Source organism: Leopardus geoffroyi, chromosome A1 (genome assembly GCF_018350155.1).
Source record: "Leopardus geoffroyi isolate Oge1 chromosome A1, O.geoffroyi_Oge1_pat1.0, whole genome shotgun sequence".
Lineage (NCBI taxonomy): Eukaryota > Metazoa > Chordata > Mammalia > Carnivora > Felidae > Leopardus > Leopardus geoffroyi.
In genome coordinates, this window is record NC_059326.1 from 225931632 (window position 1) to 225950746 (window position 19115).

At 46.5% G+C, this 19115-nt stretch overlaps 1 protein-coding gene and 1 long non-coding RNA gene across 6 annotated transcripts in view; one reads left to right on the forward strand and one right to left on the reverse strand.

Annotated features, from left to right (window-relative positions):
• Positions 1-19115, forward strand: part of MYO10 (myosin X) — a 230219-nt gene that overhangs the window by 197455 nt on the left and 13649 nt on the right. For all 5 annotated transcript variants that reach the window (XM_045441547.1, XM_045441556.1, XM_045441574.1 and 2 more), the window contains 8 exons: positions 884-1750; positions 2599-2722; positions 8197-8440; positions 11756-11851; positions 14810-14903; positions 16225-16280; positions 17968-18110; positions 18341-18535. In XM_045441547.1, the coding sequence (XP_045297503.1) occupies positions 884-1750; positions 2599-2722; positions 8197-8440; positions 11756-11851; positions 14810-14903; positions 16225-16280; positions 17968-18110; positions 18341-18535 (1819 nt within the window). The remainder of the gene's footprint in view (positions 1-883; positions 1751-2598; positions 2723-8196; positions 8441-11755; positions 11852-14809; positions 14904-16224; positions 16281-17967; positions 18111-18340; positions 18536-19115) is intronic.
• LOC123578620 overlaps positions 18869-19115 on the reverse strand; it is a 46917-nt gene continuing 46670 nt past the window's right edge. The window contains exon 5 of the long non-coding RNA XR_006702441.1: positions 18869-19045. This is a non-coding gene — a long non-coding RNA (uncharacterized LOC123578620). The remainder of the gene's footprint in view (positions 19046-19115) is intronic.

Here is a 19115-nt window from a genome sequence, read left to right on the forward strand (position 1 = left end):
AGAGTGCCACGACCACGCGGCCTCTCGTCTACCCGTTTCCTTCCCGCGTCAAACACTCTGAATCAAGGATTTGAAGCTAAAATAAAGTATAAAGCCACAAGAAGAATTTTCAAGGAGATCTTTATGATGCAACCCATTACAACCGAGTATAAAGACTGTATTAGTTTGCTTAGTCCTGCCATAACAAAATACCACAGCCTACGTGGATTCGACAACAGAAATGGTTATCTCACGATCGTGAAGGCTAGACACCCAAGAGGAAGTTATCAGCAGATTGGGTTTCTTCTGAGGCCTTTCTCCTTGGCTTGCACACGGCCACCTTCTCCCTGTGTCCTCCTGAGGTCTTACGTTCGTGTGCGTGCATCCCTGGTGTCTCGGTGTGTCCCAGTCTCCTCTTCCTATAAGGACACCGGTCGTTGGGTGACAGTCACCACCTCATGGCCTTGTTCTAACTCCGTCACTTCTCTAAAAGCCGTTTCTCGGGGGGCGGCTGGGGGGCTCAGTGAGTTAAGCGACGGACTCTTGATTTCTGCTCAGGTCGTGATCTTGCCGTTGGTGAGATCGAGTCCTGCGTGGGGCTCCTGGCCGAGAGCACCGAGCCTGCCTGGGATTCCCTCTCCCTCTCTCTTTGTCCCTCCCCTGTGCGTGCCCTCGCGCGCTCTCTCGCTCTCAAAATAAACTTTAGAAATAAAAGCCCTGTCTCCAAATACACATTCTGAGGTACTGAAGATGAGGTTTCAGGGCATCAGCTTGGAGGGGGCGGCACACACGCAGTCTTCCCCTAACACCCACCTCTCCTCACGCTTCTTGACTGCAAAGGAGGGACGATGCTTGCCCTCCTCGCAGTGACCCTGGCTGACCTCTTCCCTCTTCTTCGGCCCAGGAGGAAGCCGCGAGGAAGCAGCAAGAACTGGAAGCCTTGCAGAAGAGTCAGAGGGAGGCCGAGCTGCGCCGTGACCTGGAGAAGCAGAAGGAAAATAAGCAGGTGGAGGAGATCCTCCGGCTGGAGAAGGAGATCGAGGACCTGCAGCGCATGAAGGAGCGGCAGGAGCTGTCCTTGACCGAGGCCTCCCTGCAGAAGCTGCAGCAGCTGCGGGACCAGGAGCTCAAGAGGCTGGAGGACGAGGCGTGCCGGGCGGCGCAGGAGTTCCTGGAGTCGCTCAACTTCGACGAGATCGACGAGTGCGTCCGCAACATCGAGCGCTCCCTGTCGGTGGGCAGCGAGTTCTCGGGCGAGCCGGCGGCGCCCGCGGAGAGCGCGTGCGCAGAGAAGCCCAGCTTCAACTTCAGCCAGCCCTACCCGGAGGAGGAGGTGGACGAGGGCTTCGAGGCGGACGACGACGCCTTCAAGGATTCGCCCAACCCCAGCGAGCGCGGCCACTCGGACCAGCGGACCAGCGGCATCCGCACCAGCGACGAGTCCTCGGAGGAGGACCCCTACATGAACGACACGGTGGTGCCCACGAGCCCCAGCGCGGACAGCACGGTGCTCCTCGCCCCGTCGGAGCGCGGCTCGTCCGGAGGGGAGCCCACCTACTGCTTGCCCCAGAACGGCGGGGGCCTCCCCTCCCCGGACGGCGACTACGACTACGACCAGGACGACTACGAGGACGGCGCCATCACCTCGGGCAGCAGCGTGACCTTCTCCAACTCGTACGGCAGCCAGTGGTCCCCGGACTACCGGTGCTCCGTGGGCACCTACAACAGCTCCGGGGCCTACCGCTTTAGCTCGGAAGGGGCGCAGTCCTCGGTGAGTGTGGACCACGGTGGGGGGAAGGGGGAGGTCTGCAGTCCACACCCAGGGTGCCCCCTCTCCTGGAAGGACGAGCCAAGATTTCCAAGGCAGGCTCTTGAAGATGCTCCCCAAACCCCTTTCTCTTGCCGAAAGCAGTGGCATCAGCAAATGGAACTTCGAGGTGCCTGTTGTAGGTTGAATTGAACAGAGCCTGGAATTGCAATTTTGCGTTTTGCCCGGAGCCTAAGGAAACTGGCATTGTCCGTGGAAACTTGAGCCGGGTCTGTCCTAGCTTCCCAGCAGGTTGGGAAATACGACCCGCTCGGAATTAGAACTAGAATTGCCAAGGGCATCCTGGAGAAGCGGCCTTTACGGTAGCTTCACGGTCCACCCCACGGGATGTTCTACCCTGTGCGGGTTGTAAGGGAGGACCGTTTAGTCCTTATATATGCTCTTTCCAACTTGTGGGTTTATTTATAGTTTACTCTAATTTTCCCCATTGACTGCACATTAAATACCCCCTTGATTTTCTAAGACTTGAAGATATTTTTATCATAGTAATTTAAAGGGAATTAACTCTTGGACGGTTTGATTAAAATTATACCCTTGAACAGCAGTGTTTTTAGAACAGCCTTTGGATTCAAGTCTGTCTCGCATTTTATGTATCCATTGGGTGGGCCATTCGACCTTAAAAGTCAGTATTTGGAGATTCTTTTGATGACCACCGGTGTTGTAATGGTATGAATCCACGTGTTGCCTCTTTGTCAGTTTCTGTTTTGTTCAATGTCAACCGATGGCTGGGCATTTTTGTTGCTTTTTCTGTTTTGCTCACCACTGGCTCTCTCTCTCTTCTCCTTGTCCAGTTTGAAGATAGCGAAGAGGACTTTGATTCTCGGTTTGATACAGACGATGAGCTTTCTTACCGGCGGGACTCTGTGTATAGCTGTGTCACCCTGCCTTATTTCCACAGCTTTCTGTACATGAAAGGTATGACCTGTGTCACCAGGGTGTCAGGGTTGGGGGTGGAGCCTTACCGCTTGGGCTGATCGAGGGGCACCAGGAACATCAGTCTCCGTTCCCCCTTCCCCTTACCTGGTGTTAGGTCCTCTTAGGTGAGTGAAGAGTGCCCTGGTGCCATGACATGGGTGACGTGATCATGCCATGGAGAGCTGCTTTGACGCTCCACAGTTGGTGCACCGTGTTAGGACAGAGGGTGCAGCCCCTGCCACCATATTCCATCCCTCGCTCCTCTCTCTTGCCTCCCCATCTCATTTCTGTGCTCTTTTCCTTTCTTCCTACATCTCCCCTCCCCTGCCCCCAGTTTCTCTCTCTTACACACGCGTGTCCACACACACACACGTGCTTCTGCAGGAGTTGGTATAGCCCATTGTAATGATACACTACGCTTTTCCCTCCCATACCAGTGTCCAAGAACCCAGAAGGGTTTCCTGCATATCCATGGGAGAATAGTAAAGATTTGAGAGAATGGTTCACCTTGCCTTGACTGCTTATGACACCTGCTGTCTGCCCCATCCTTCATGATGAGGATTTTGGTTGTATGTGTTGAGTATTAAATTTTGGACGCGCTGAGCTGACCCTTCATACTTAAGGACTTCGGGGGCGCCTGGGTGGCGCAGTGGGTTAAGTGTGGGACTCTTGATTTAGGCTCAGATCATGATCTCTTGGTCCTAGAGTTCAAGCCCTGCGTCAGGCTGTGTGCTGACAGAGCAGAGCCTGCTTGGAATCCTCTCTCTCTCTCTCTCTCTCTCTCTCTCTCTCAAAATTAATACAGAAACTTAAAAAAAGAAAATACTTAAGGACTTGGAAGCATTCTACTTTTGGAAAAGAACTTAATTAGAACCTTACAGTCCTACCTTATTCCTGTTGTCAACTCTGACTTCTGAATCGGTGACAGGGAGTGTGAGAAGTCACCGTCATCACCATGTTTTGGTAGGAGTTTCACTTGGATCACTGAAGGAAGGGACTGCCTGGTTTCCCACATGCCCCTCGACTGGACGCGGGAAGGGGTCTGGATCTTGGGGAGGAGGCAGGGATAAGAACCACTGTCTGCCGGATGGCACCCTTCACTGCGCCCTGCCTTTTCTTTCCCTTCCCCGTTTCGTGGTCAGCGAGTGCGTCTTCTCTGACTCTTCACTTTCTTTCTGCAGCTGTCTTTCTTCATTTGCTTTGCCTTTCCTTCTTTTCTCCTCCATGGAAAAGTTTTTCTTCTGTTTTCCCTTTCCCTGTTCCTTCTGTTCTTTGCTTCTCTCCTCTTCAACTGACATATTTCTTTTTTCATATCATTTGTCTTCCTCCGTATTTTTTCTTTTCTTCACTTACGTTTTTCTTTTAATTTGATTTCTTTTTTTTTTTTTTTTTTTTTTGCTACCTCTGTCTCTGTCTTCAACATCAGTCTAGTTACTAACATCAGTCACTCGCTTTCCAAATTTCTGCTGTGCTCAGCCCCAGATCCCCAAGGTGCTCATGGAAACCCCACCAGGTTTAGTTTAGGGACCATCTTCCTATTGCCTGGAATCACTGGTTAGTGGAAATTTTTATGGTTGTGCTGAATGAAAAAGATTGAAAAATCCTAACCAAGCAATCAAGTGTTCATTGGAATAATCGATGAAAGAAAAAAATTAATCGCAAATCAGAACCTAATCAGTATCGAATCAGCATTCTGAGATTTTCTCGTATAAGGAAAAAAAAAGATTTTGTCATGCATTTCTCAGAATAAATATAAGCTTTTTATTATTAATATATTTCCCCTGCCCCTAATTAATCTAGTTCCCTAAATGAGCTTTAAAAATTCCCTATAAATCACTCTTATTTAGAATATATGACATTGGCTTATTGCATAATTGTCTGATTAAAGCAAATGAGATTAGGGAAAAGTAAAGCTATATTCAAAGCATCAAAATTGTAAGATAAAACAATGAGGGGTGCCTGGGTGGCTCAGTCGGTTGAGCATCCAACTTCAGCTCAGGTCATGATCTCAACGGTTCATGGGTTTGAGCCCCACATCAGGCTCTGTGCTGACAGTTCAGAGCCTAGAACTTGCTTCAGATTCTGTTGTCTCTCTCTCTGCCCCTCACTTGTGTTTGTTTTCTCTCTCTCTCTCTCTCTCTTTTTTCTCGAAAATAAACATTTTTTTATTTTATTTATTTATTTATTTTTTTCAACGTTTATTTATTTTTGGGACAGAGAGAGACAGAGCATGAACGGGGGAGGGGCAGAGAGAGAGAGACACAGAATCGGAAACAGGCTCCAGGCTCTGAGCCATCAGCCCAGAGCCCGACGCGGGGCTCGAACTCACGGACCGCGAGATCGTGACCTGGCTGAAGTCGGACGCTTAACCGACTGCGCCACCCAGGCGCCCCGAAAATAAACATTTTTTTAAAAAGATGAAAGCATTAAAAGCTCAAGAAGGTACGCAAGTAAATTTTTGGCAAACTCCTCTTAATAAAACAAATTATATAAATGAATCACCTTTAAAAAAAATTTTTTTTTAATGTTTATTTATTTTTGAGACAGAGAGAGACAGAGCTTGAATGGGGGAGGGTCAGAGAGAGAGAGGGAGACACAGAATCTGAAACAGGCTCCGGGCTCCGAGCTGTCAGCACAGAGCCCGACGTGGGGCTTGAACCCACAGACTGCAAGATCATGCTCTGAGCCGAAGTCGGACGCTTAACCAACTGAGCCACCCAGGCGCCCCAAAATGAATCACCTTTAAAAAAATTTTTTTTAATGTTTTTATTTATTTTTGAGAGACAGAGACAGAGACAGAAAACTAGTGAGGGAGGGGCAAAGAGAGAGGGAGACACAGAATCCGAAGCAGGCTCCAGGCTCTGAGCTGTCAGCAGAGCCCAATGCGAGGCTCGAACCCACGAACTGTGAGACCATGACCTGCGCCGAAGTCGGACGCTCAACCGACTGAGCCACCCAGGCACCCCTAAATGCATCACCTTTTAATCTTTGATACATCATCATTTAATCTTTAATAAGGCGCTTACAAATTTGCGACCAAAAGTTTCAGAGAAACCAATTATAAAGAAAAGCTGACCGTCAGATTATATTTCATGAGCATCAGTGAGTTTTCACCAGCCCGATAGTCTGCTAAAGGCGTTTGCAGTTAGGAGATGAATAGCATTGATCCTATTCTCTCCATGATGAAGTATTTATCATTTAAGAACATTTTTTTAACTTTAGTGTGATTAACATACAATGTAATCTTGGTTTCTGGCGTACGACAAAATGATTCACCAGCAGTTCTGTACGGTTACTCCGTGCTTATCAAAGTAAGTCGTAGCCTGTCTGTCATCATACAGTGTTTTTCGCCTTTATCGCTCACAGACAATAAGATAATAGAAGAACTTTGTCCTACAGTTTCCTCCGGGCTTGTTTTGAGTAACCCAGATTAAAGCCACAAATCAGAAAGCAAAAGTCTAATTCCGGTAGCCCTTTGCGAGTTCGTAGTTTGTGAAGGAAACCGCTCTGGAGCAGGGTGTGGTCACAGACTTCACAGCTAGGTGAGCAGGAAATGCTTTAGGTTTAAGAAGGCATCGGTGTGTGCGACAAAAACAGGTCCCTTTGCACACCAAACGCGGACCAGTGTCGTCCTGGCTTCATTTGTTCCAGGGTGAGGTTTAGGTCTGTAGTCATTGAAGCAAATCGTTGAAGAAATTAATCTGAGAAGGTCTGTTTTCAAGTTATATGCGATTTGTAAAAGAAAGCATTTTCTTTATTTCTTCTTTCAGTATCCATGTTCAGGGGTGCCTTATTTTTATTACTGGTTGGTCAAAAAAATAAAAATAAAAAACCTGTCACTTTATAATACATTAAATGAAGTAGATTAGTTGGTGGATTTGTTAAGAGATTTTTGATTAATGGTGGTTAAGATGTCATCTTTGAGTGTCCTTGGGAAATCTAGAATACTGAGGTCTATTTTGATAGCATGAGAAGGGAGGGGCGGAGAGAGGGAATCCCAAGCAGGCTCCACACAAAGCCTGACTCCAGCCCACAAACCAGAAGATCGCGACCTGAGCCTAAACCAAGAGTCAGCCGCCCCACCAACTGAGCTGCTCAGGCAACCCAGGAAATCTGGAATACTAAGATAAAATTATTCTGCTAGAAAAAAGATTCGAACTTTTTTTTAAGATTTTATTTTTAAGTGGTCGCTACAGCCAGTGTGGGGGCTCAAACTCAGATCAGGAATCGCATGCCTCACCGACTGAGCCAGCCCGGACGCCCTTTAGAAATACTTTTTATCTTGTGAAAGATAAATTTATTCTGTCTGCCTTCTCTTAACCAAAAATATTTCTAGTAAATAAGTTACAGCAAAGGTCTCATGTTTTTGCTTTTTTCCTTTTAAAAAAAAAATTTAAGGTTTATTTTTCAGTAAGTGAGAGAGATGGAGTGTGAGTGGGGGAGGGGCAAAGACAGAGACAGAGACGCAGAATCCAAAGCAGGCTTCAGGCTCCGAGCTGTCAGTACAGGGCCTGACACAGGGCTGATCTCATGAACCGTGAGATCATGACCTGAGCCAAAGTCAGCTTTGCCTGATTCTTAACTGACTGAGCCACCCAGGCGCCCCTGAATTCTCATTTTTAAGGCCCAGTCACAACTGTTTCATGTTCTAAATCTTCTACGTTTTACATATAAACCGTTTTCAGATGATGCTTTTCTTTGAAAAGAATATGTTTACCCGAAAAAGTCCTATTTTTTTTCCTGTGTAAGTTTTCAGTCTTGATCCCCACATTGACCAAATAAGGAACGTGTAAACTTTTGACACCATTTAAAAATGACACCATTTTAAAAATTAAAAATTTTTTTAATGTTTATTTCTTTTGAGAGAGAGACAGAGCACGAGTCGGGGGAAGGGCAGAGAGGGAAACAGAATTTGAAGCAGGCTGAGCTATCTGAGCAATTGAATTTGAGCAATCTGAGCCGTCGGCACAGAGCCCGACGTGGGGCTCCAACTCCTGACGGCGAGATCATGACCTGAGCCGAAGTGGGACGCTCAACCGACTGAGCCACCCAGGCGCCCCTCTTTGACATCATTTTAAATTAATTTCTCCTCTCTGGGGCATTTGAGATCCGCATGATCCATACATACAGAAGTGGTTCTCGCACCATGGCCCTTGACTCGTGCTGGGGGTTAGAGTGTCAGCTCGTCATTTGCGTTTCTGATAGCCCCTCACCAGGATTTCCCAGCTGAGTAGGAAGTGCTCCGGACATAAGGAAGGGACAGCGTTCCCGTGTGGTCCAACCAAGCTAGTGTAACATCTCCCCCTCTGCCTCCTGAACACAAGCCAGCGGCACCGAGGCTTCGTTGAGGGGCGTCCGGGGGTGGGTCGGTTGGGTGAGGTGAAGGGGAGGCAGAACCTCGAAACCTGCTGAACTTGTCATCCAATGTGATCGACTTTTCTTGCACCCCTCCCCACCCAATGTGGGGGCCGCAGGTGGCTTAATGAACTCCTGGAAACGTCGCTGGTGCGTGCTCAAGGACGAAACCTTCCTGTGGTTCCGCTCTAAGCAGGAGGCCCTCAAGCAAGGCTGGCTCCACAAAAAAGGCGGCGGCTCCTCGACACTGTCCAGGAGAAACTGGAAGAAGCGCTGGTTTGTCCTCCGCCAGTCCAAGCTGATGTATTTTGAAAACGACAGTGAGGAGAAGCTCAAGGGCACCTTGGAAGTCCGCACCGCAAAGTATGTCGATGGACTGTGCAGGTGGCCCCGGTGGGTGGCGCTCTGGGGCTGCTGGACCGTGGGTGTCGCTTCCTCCAAAGCCACCGGTCCGCGGGCTGGAGTAGGGGTTGAGTGCCCCCCAGTCATTCACTTCAGTGGACCGGATTGTTAGGAAACCGGGGAAGTGACTTCGTGAACAGTTCGCTTTCTGTGGGCACGTTCAGACATCTGGCTGTCGTTTATGAGATGCCAGCCAGGCCTGCAACTGGCTGTCGGAAATGTGATTGGTCGTACGCAGGAAGCCTGGGAATCTTGAACAACTGGTTAAGAATCTTTTTATTGGTCCACGGACCACTTCTAGTCCTTTTATATAAGCAGATTGCTAAGTTGGAGACAGACTGCCAATCTGGAGTGTTTGGGTTTTGTGCTTTATTTTTAGAGGTATCATTGACCTACGTTAGTTTCAGACGAACACCATAGCGACTCCACGTTTGTGTCTATTGCAAAACAATTACCACGGTGAGACTAAACCATCCATCACCGTCACCGTCCATAGTTATAAATTTTGTTTTCTGCTGTTGGGTACTTTTAAGATCTACTCAACAACTTTCATATATGCGACACAGTATTATCAACTAGTCACCAAGCCGTATGTGACATCCCCAGGACTTATTTTATACCCGGGAGATTGTACCTTTTCCCTCCCTCCCTCCCTCCCTTCCTTCCTTCCTTCCTTCCTTCCTTCCTTCCTTCCTCCCCTCCCCTCCCCTCCCCTCCCCTCCCCTCCCCTCTTTGATTACCTTTCACTCATAGAGGTGTTTTTTGGAATGAATTTTTTTGTCTTTTACTAACGTGGGATATACCAGCCATCTTCATTCCCAGCAATGACCGGAACAGAGCTAGGCTTTGAATCCAACAAACCCCCTTTTTCTGCCCTCCCCCCCCTTGTATAGAACCAAATCACTGGACTAGTGGACTATTATTTAGTTAAAAATTCAGGAAGTTGGACTTAGCGGCAACTGGGTAGCTTGATACATATTTAGAAAATAAGTAAAATAAGCTTCGAGACATGAGATTAACTCCTGAAATCACGAGACCTGAAATTAGCATTTTGTTTCCAACGAGCACTGGCAACTCTTGAACTTTTTGTATTGAAAAGTGGGAGGTTAAACAGGGAAAGCGTTTTGTGCATTTAATTTTAAGGGCAAACAATGAAGGGCAGACAGCAGAGTATTAGACTTTCCAGGCTGCCCCTCGGGGTTTGTTAGGAGCCCAGGCTCCAGAACAAGAGTGAGTGTGTAGGATCAGGAGTCTAAACCCTACGAGAAATTTTCATAGCACGACACAGCTCTGTGTATTTGTTCTTCCTCCTGATTCACCCCATAGAAGGCTCACCCACAAACGCCAGGAAGCTCAGAGGAGGAGGGCAGAGAGAGAATTTCAGTGGTGGAAATTGATGTATATTCCTCATGCACCTGACTCTGTGCTGCTTGATAAAGCCCCGTTTCCAGGTGCTTTCTGAGAATTCCAGAGTTAAGGAGATGTTAGCTATCATGCAGTCATTTCTGTCCTATTCTGTAGAGGAAGGACATTAAATTCTTAGGGTTTCGCCACATTAAGATTTTTTGTTGAGATTAAAATGTTTCATTTTATTAAAGATTTCAATCCTATGCAGGAGTAGGTGGGAGAATATAATGAAGTGCCTGTGGTCATTCCCCAGCTTTCAGCAGAGACCCACCCCCGCCCCAAGGCCAAAGTGTTTCACCCATAACCCCACCCTGCACTCCTTCCCTTACTAACTGTTCTGTAAAGCATCCATCATCTAATTTTATCTCTAAATAGTTGAGTAGACACTTAAAGGTTAAGAGTCTCAATACAGAATCACATTATAACAGTTAAAAAATAACTCTTTAATCATCCAAACTCCAGTCATTGTTCAAATTTATCCAGTTGTCTTGTAAATGGAGGCGATAGTACTCTCGTTGGTTCGGGCTGGTTTATTTCTTCAAATCAGAATTCAAATAAGGTCTGTAATTTTTAACTAATTGACCGATCTCTCAAGTCTTTGGCAGTTTATACAACATTCCCCTCCATCGTTTTCTTCACTCACTCGCTGTCACTGACGAGGCCACCACACTTATCCTACGGAGTTTCCAGATGATGTGTATTGTGACCCTGACAATATCATCACTCACTCATCTCCAGGGAAGCTTTTTACGAGTGTGGGTCCCTGCCCTCCCCCTGCCCCCGCCAGAGAGCACCCACCTGGGTTTTCTGAAAGTTTCCCAGGATTCGTAAGGCCACTGTGGTTCAGACGCACAGCCTTACGACTAGATCCGTGTCCCCTCTCATTTTCCATACCACATTGCTGAGTTCCCAAGAGGCAAAGCGGCTGGTCCAGTGTGACATGGTCTGGACACTTCCCTGGAGCCCTCCTCGAGAGGCCCCTCTAACCAGACGCTTGGCTGGTGGCTGCCCACGTATCACCTCTCGCCTCCTGCTCAGCAAGGGCAGGAATTCAGGCTATCTTGACTTTTAAAAATATTTTATCGTGTGTGATTCCAGCTGTAAGGTATTTATTTTTTCTAACTAGCGAGCCTGTTGGGTTTTGTAGATGTGGAATCCGTGTTTTACTGTGAAGAGTGGTACTACTTGGGTTGGCAAAGCAAGCTGGCTTTATCCCCAAGACCCTTCTTCATCAAGTATTTTACCATCTCTGGCCCCATCTCAACACCTGCTTGTATTTCATCCTGATCTTGTTAACCTGCTCCATCGATTTTAAACCTCTAATGTTGTGCAGGGCATGTTGGGATGAGATCGGGATGGCACGGAGATCCAGAAACACCCAAATCTTCTGAGCCCCCAATGGAAATAATGTGCCCTTACCAGGTCACACGTGTTGGCCAAGGCCTTAAACCGCAGCAGGGAGCCATGAGGAATTAGGAAGGAGCTCAAGACTAATCCCCTCGTCGGGGGTCCTTCCCTTGTAGAGCAGTGAGAGGGGCCAAGGGAAGGTGCGGGCCAAGAAGGGGACTCCTGCCCCAAGCCTTCTAGGGTCTCGGCAGGGACACGTCTTGGGCAGGCCAGAGTGAGGAGAGAGACTCCTCCCTGGAAGTGTCCAGGAGGCACCTAGCCCTGGCCCCGGCCTCAGCCTTCCTCTCTCAGGAGCAGAGAGGAGCCCCGGCCCCCCCGGAGGCCACAAGGTCGGGCTGAAATAGGCGTTTGATTTTTCGGTCACAGTTTCCAACTTAGCCGTCTGTTTGGTGAAATTGCTTTGCTCGCTTCTTAAGGATCCCGTAGCCCTGATTTGCATCTGATGCTTGTGTTACTTTGCAGAGAGATCATAGATAACACCAGCAAAGAGAACGGGATTGACATCATCATGGCCGATAGGACCTTCCACCTGATTGCGGAATCCCCCGAAGACGCCAGGTGAGACACTGCTGTTGACCGCATGTGAACTACATCTTTACCCCCCTACAGGCCTGGGCGCCACACAGTTCAGTGTTGACCCTGCCGGCTCTGAAAAGATTTTTAGTGGATTTTCGAGTTGGGCTTGTCTGTTAGGACGGTTGAAGAACCGCGTCATGAGATTGACGTTCTTGTCCCCTGGGGTATCTTTCACTGGGCTAAGGTGTCCCAAGTTACCACACACAGTCGAGGATTTCCAGCTTCGAATGCCACTAGAGCCCTTGGTATCTTGGCTCAGGCTTTTTATTGCAGTGTGTGTCAACCATGCACCTACACGGAGGCGAAAGCCCACCCTTTGGAAGCTTCTGAGCTTCGAAAGGGAACAGCTTGTGTTTGCCTAAGGAGTGAGAAGGCAGGCGCACTCACCACTGGGTGTTTAAATAATTGATAGCACTGTGGCACTGAGAGAGTGTTGAAGGTCTTCACGTTGAAAAATTCAATAGGGTAGAAGAGATAGTCAACACTTAGAATTACTATATTTCAGGCAATGTGGTGACACGCTTCACGTGTATTATTACACATCGTTACCCTTAAACACATTTTGCCGAGTAGGAGACTCAGGTAAGAGAAAGGGCAGTATAATCTGTGAAGTAACAGAAGTTCATTCTACTGAACAGAGGCATTATGTTTCTTAAGGAGCTTGAATGTTTGAGTTCCAAGGACAGTGTGGCGTCCGTTGGCTGGGTCAAGCGGTCTAACTTTTCTGGACCTCAGGTGTCCATCCTAGTGCTGGAGAGACGTGGAAAAAGTCAAGGAGAAGGGCGGTGTGCTCCCAGTGCGATGCATCACAGGGTCATACGGTGGATGAGATACGGTCAGACGTCTGTTTGTCCACTTGTGTTTTGTGAGCCACAAGGTTACGTTGGAGGGATCTGTTAGCTCCTCTGAGCAATGCCAGAGAGGACCCTCCGCCGATGTTCTTTACTTTTCACCTCAGAAATCATTAGGATCTTCTAATGAATTCTCCTTGCCTTTCACTACCCCTTGCCCTTTGAATGTTTGAGTTGATACAACGCCATGGTAGCCACAGCAAGGGCAAAGAAAATAATTCTTCCCATGGGAACACACTAAAAACCCTGCTTGGATCCATAAATTATGACACAAACTGGAAAAACCAAGCAAACCTGGAATTACAGCCCCTCGTTCCATCTGGGACTCCTAAAGACCACTTGTGGTTGTTTGCAGTCCCAGGAAGGCCCACAGTTCTCGGCTGAATTACAGGCCCCGCGTTTGGCAGCCGTCCTCTCTGCTTTGTGCCGTAACGAGCCTGCGAAATTTAACACTGGGGATCTGTTAACTGAGGACTTGTTCCCCTGACCAGCAGAATGTGTTTTTTAAAAATTCCTTTTCGGATTGAGTTAAATAAACTTGATTCATGAGGAGAAATTTGTAAATTTAAGAGTATCACCTGAACAGATCGAAAGCATAGCAAATTTTATTTTCTGTGTGTGTGTGTGTGTGTGTGTGTGTGTGTGATCCCATGTGGCCTACATCTGGAATGTATGTGTTTTTTAGCGTCTGATTGGGAAATTGTTGAGCTTCATAAAGCAATAAGTGAAGTCTTAAGTCTTGCCTTTGAGTTCACCAGAACTGATGAAGCAAATTTATATTAAATATTTCCCTTGGTTGTTTCCTAAGAGTCTGTATATGCTGTTTCGAAACTCTTGGTCACTGGGGCACCTGAGTGGCTCCATCGGTTAAGCGTTCGACTTTGGCTCGGGTCGTGATCTCGCAATCCATGGGTTTGGGCCCTGCGTCGGCTTCTGTGCTGACAGCTCAGAGCCTGGAGCCTGCGTCTGGTTCTGTGTCTCCCTCTCTCTCTGCCCCTTCCCTGCTTGTGCACTCTCTCTCAAAAATAAATAAACATTAAAAAAAAATTTAAAAAGAAAAGAAACTCTTGGCCACATTTTTCTCCTTCAAAATTAACAGGGGATAGGTTTTAGTGCTTTGCTATAAGTACCTTATGTGACTTAACTTTCTATATAGGTGTAATTTTTTTTTTTTTTTTTTTGCTTAAATATCCCATTGTATACCAAGCACTTGGTCCTCTGCCTTACTTAGTAGGAGTGTGTATATATGTCTTAATGAGGCCCTGCAGGAGAAGGATGTCCTAGCATCTCACATTTGGTACCTCTCACATTTTATAGTTGCTTCATAAATGTTGAATGGATGGATGGATGGGCGGACAGATAGATGAATGAATATTCACGGTCATTTTCCTCAAGCACGTATTGTGTTTGTAGTTACATCATGACTTCTGTTCAGCTTGACTTCTCTGAGGTTGACATGTTTTCCTTTATTGCCTGATTCTAATGAGTCTGAAAGTGAGAAAACTCATTTGAAGAGAAGATGGAAGAATTCTCCAGTCAAAATCACTTTCTACTTCAAACAGTTGTGTTCTGTTTCCTGCTCTCCTATGGTTTTGTTCATACTTTGGTAGAAAATCCCATCAGGTGGTTGGAAAACCCCATCCTGGGAGTGAGGAGGGAAAATAGACACCAGTGGCCTTCTTACCTTGGAATTTACTTTCAACAAATGAAAAGGTCCTTGAATATTCCCTAGGTTAGAAATAATATCTTCAGTAAAGATCCTTGATTATAAATGTTTTGGGTAGAACTGAGGATTTCATTGTCATCGTCATTAAATGTCTAAAGGTCTGGGGGAGCTGGAGGAGGAGAGGTTCTCTCATTGATCTGACGTTGCCACAGGTGATACCCAAAGGCAGTTTGGCTGTTTCTTCCCCCCTTGCCCGTTGGTAGCATGAAACCTACATTTAACCCCTGAGGAGTAGGCAGACGAGAATCAAAGGTGCTCAGAGGACATGTCATTTTCGCAGAGATGGTGGGGAAGGGCATCATTCACTGTGTTGCAGATGCGACAGCTGGCCCCTCCTTGACGGTCACTCTCTCCTTCCCACAGCCAGTGGTTCAGCGTGCTGAGTCAGGTCCACGCGTCCACAGACCAGGAGATCCGGGAGATGCACGATGAGCAGGCGAACCCACAAAACGCCGTGGTGCGTGAGCATTTTGGAGTGGCGGGAAACGTCCGAGGGAGGCAGGGGGCTTGGGAGTTTCTAGGCAGTATGAAGTGTAATAATTAAAGAGAAAACCAGTAATATTTTGTTTAGAAGTCATGCAGAAAAATAGAATAAGTTAAAGAAGATTATCAGTAGTAATAGATTCCAGTTCTCCCACTTTAAGCCATTAAAAGAACGACAACAAATCCCAAGTCTTCTGACATGGAAGCATATTTATTACACTTTCCTTCAAAGGACTTCGTGAATTTTAAATTATGTGTTTTCAGTCTTCGTTCTATCCTAGATACATACACAGAACTATAAAATCGTATTTTAGAAATCAAGTTTTATTTTCTCATAAGAACTACTTAACATCAGAGTTTCTCAGCGGAGTAAGGGGCATCTGGGTGGCTTCCTCAGTTGAGGGACCCACTCTTGAATTTGGCCCAGGTCATGATCTTATGGTTCACGAGAGGGAGCCCCGCATCAGGCTCTGTGCTGACAGCATGGAGCTTGCTTGGGATTCTCTCTCTCCCTCTCTCTCTGCCCCTCCCCTGTTCACACATGCACGAACTCTCTCTTTCTCCCCCCTCCCCCCGCCCAAATAAACATTTTTTTTTCAATATATGAAATTTATTGTCAAATTGGTTTCCATACAACACCCAGTGCTCAAAATAAACATTTTTTTAAAGGGGGAAAGAAAGTTCTATTTAAAAAAAGTTTCTGGGGCACCTGGCTGGCTCAGTCGGTTGAGCATCCAACTTCGGCTCAGGTCATGATCTCTTAGTCTGTGAGTTCAAGTCCTGTCAGGCTCTGTGCTGACAGCTCGGAGCCTGGAGCCTGCTTCGGATTCTGTCTCCCTCTCTCTCTGCCCCTCCCCCACTTATGCTCTGTCTCTGTCTCTGCCTCTCTGCCTCTCTCTCTCTCTCTCTCTGTCAAAAATAAACATTTAACAAAATAAAAAAAGTTTGTTAGAGTACGTGTAAAATTTAGCAATAGATCATAGTGTAAATCAGAAAAATTTGTACTATTGAAAGAAGTTTGTAAACACTTTTCCCTGAACGTATTTTAAAAACAAGACGGGGAGATTAACTTATATATATTTTTTTTCATGAGTGAACTGTCTCCCCTGTCTAGAGGCTGTACTCACCAACTGAAGGTGGGACCTTTCTTAGATAACGATTATTTTGCATTTAACACAAAAGGAAGGAGCTTTTTTTGTTTGTTTGCCTATTTAGAGCTTTGTGATCTAAGGATATTATGATGATGTGTGCTGTATTTCAATGGTTCTCTTCCCTCTGTTTTTGCTCCTTTCTAGGGCACTTTGGATGTGGGGATGATAGACTCTGTGTGTGCCTCTGACAGCCCCGAGAGGTAAGTTCAGATGTGACCCATGGCGAAAGTGATTAGTAACCTGCATGCTCCCACAGCTCTCTCTGCTTCTAGGTCCCTTCTTTTCTGAGCTGTGAAATGATTTTAGGCTGCATGTTGTCACCTGGTCAATTCCAGTCTTCTTTCTTTGTGCCCAGTTTTATATCACCCAGAAGTCGTCCTCTCTGGGTATCTTTGGGCTGCTGGGAGAGACCGTGGAAACCTAATTTAGACAGTCAGTTAAAAACATACACACAAGAGGAATATTCTTCATTTGGGTACAGGGGTAAACCCAGGATTCAAAGAGGAAGAAAACACCTATTTAGGAAAATAGTATTCTACCATAGGGAAGGGTGCTGTTCCCCTTCCTAAACTTAATAAGGAATTTAAAAAGGACCTTGTTGTAACATATATGTGGAGTGTTAATAAATTAAACCACATTCTTCCCTTGACATCTCAACCTTATTTGTGCCCTTAAAATAGCATGTGTTGGTTTTGTTTTTTTTGAAGGCAAACCATCTTCATGGATGCCCTCAGGAGTCTGTACTGTTGACCTTTGTCTTCTCTGTGTTTCTTTGCTGCTCTTTGAATTCTGCATTAAGAATCAAAATTGGCTCCTGCCTTCAGTGAGGTAGCTTTAGAAAGTGGATAGAAATGTATTCCAACTGACAACAAAAATAGTGCCTACTAGGTAGAATTATCTAGAGTCTTCAGAAACTTTAACATGTGTGTTTTGTCCATATTCAGCCCAGATTTGATTCTGACGGCCAAGTTCCTACCCTATCTACATCTGTCTCCTAAACCCTTTGGCTCCAGCAGGCTGGGCATGTGAGGGTCTGTGCTTAGAACTTTCCATTCCTACTCACATCCTTCTCTCTTCCTCAAGTGCCCACCTCCTTCCCAACAAGAGAAGTGTCTTTTATTTTTAAAGAGCACCTGTCTTTCCCTGTCTACTACAGTCCCATTAATCTTGCTTTTTCTTGAACTTTTGCAGCACTTAATTGCCGCGAGCATTTGAAAGCCTGCAAGAAATTCACAGCCACCAGCTTAAGTGGTTCAGTATAGGCATGAGTATGAGCTAGGGCCTAGGAGAGACTCCGGGCATTGCCAGACAAAAAGAGGTGAAGGAGAAAGTGAATTTCCATTATTATGTTATCCCTGACTGGGAAATAAGCCTTTGTTAGATTGCTTTGAAAACATGGACCCAGGTGGCTTTTTGTAGCAAGCATAATCAAGCGTATAAGATGTTCCATTTGCACCTATTTACTGATCTGCTTTTATTACTAGTGTCTGACGTTTCATTACCGACCCACAGAAATATTATCCAAGGCAGTACCCAGAGGCAGAGAGAAATTTACTTTGGAGAGGCATCAGAAAAAAAAAAAATTTCCCCCACCGTCACCTTATTTTAGCCTTCCCGGAACCAAGTTTCATTTGGAAAGTTTTGCATGAAGGAATCTTTCCCCTTCCAGGGCCTCCTGAATGTGTTGCTCCAAGTTTAAAGGTTAATGATGCATAAAATAAATCCTGCAGAAATGAGCAAGATTTGCCTTAGCACAAACCACAAATAGCACCGCGCTTTTCGTCCCGCTGACCATAAGCCAGGAAAGAGGCGGCTGGTCTTGGTTCGAGCAGGTGATGCGGACAGTAGAGAGCTAAGTCTTGGCTTCCTTCTTGCCCTGTCGCCCAGACCCAATTCGTTTGTGATCATCACGGCCAACCGGGTGCTGCATTGCAACGCTGATACACCGGAGGAGATGCATCATTGGATAACGCTGCTGCAGAGGTCCAAGGGGGACACAAGAGTGGAGGGCCAGGAATTCATCGTGAGAGGTGACTGCCACCACAGCCCTGCCCCTTTGAGCAGCTTTCCTGAGTAATTTTGACTCTTGAACTTGCTTAACAAACCAACAAACAGACAACAAAAACACAAGAAAGGGTCGTGGCCCTTTCTAGCAAATATATAGAAATACGACCCATTAGGAAGCATCCTGCAAATTATTACCTGATGTTTGGTGTTTGTCTTCCTAGTTTTTAATTTACACTCCAATCTTCCTTTCCAGGGTGGCTGCACAAAGAAGTAAAGAACAGTCCAAAGATGTCTTCGTTAAAACTAAAAAAACGGTGGTTTGTGCTTACCCACAATTCCTTGGATTACTACAAGAGCTCAGAGAAGAATGCTCTGAAATTGGGCACGTTGGTCCTCAATAGCCTGTGCTCGGTGGTGCCTCCGGACGAGAAGATCTTCAAAGACACAGGTAACGGTGCTGTGTGCCTGTGACGAGCCGGGCCCGACAGCTCGCACCTGGAGCCCGAGGAGGCCTGGGTTTGCTCAGACCAGAGGGAGGAGTTTGGTTAGCTGTATGCACACTTAGTATTGAAACCGTGGTGAAGAGGTCCCGCTTAACTGAGTTGCAGAAATGTTCTTCTGAAGACAGTCACATATAAACAGGGATTCTCCTGTATGGAGCTTCATTTCTGTATGCCACGTTTTCGTCTTTGTGCTGTGAGAGCCCTAACGCAGCCTAAGAAAGATCAATCCTGACTGTCCGTGAGCTTCACCTAGTAGGATAGAGAGCACTGATGGTAGCTTAGTTTTGTTTTTTTCCCTTGTCACTATTACGAAGATATTTCTACATTGTTTGGGTTTTGTTGCTAGTTGTGATTTTGCGCTTTTGCAAACATAGCTCCTCTGTCCCCCGCGACAGCTTGTTTCTGGACACACAGACTGTTTCCTTAGCAGAAGTGTTTTCTTCTCAAGGGAGAGCCTAAGGAAAGGAAAAGAAACAGGAGGGGAGAAGGAACAGCAGGCAGGGAGGGAAGCGTTTTCACTCTTGT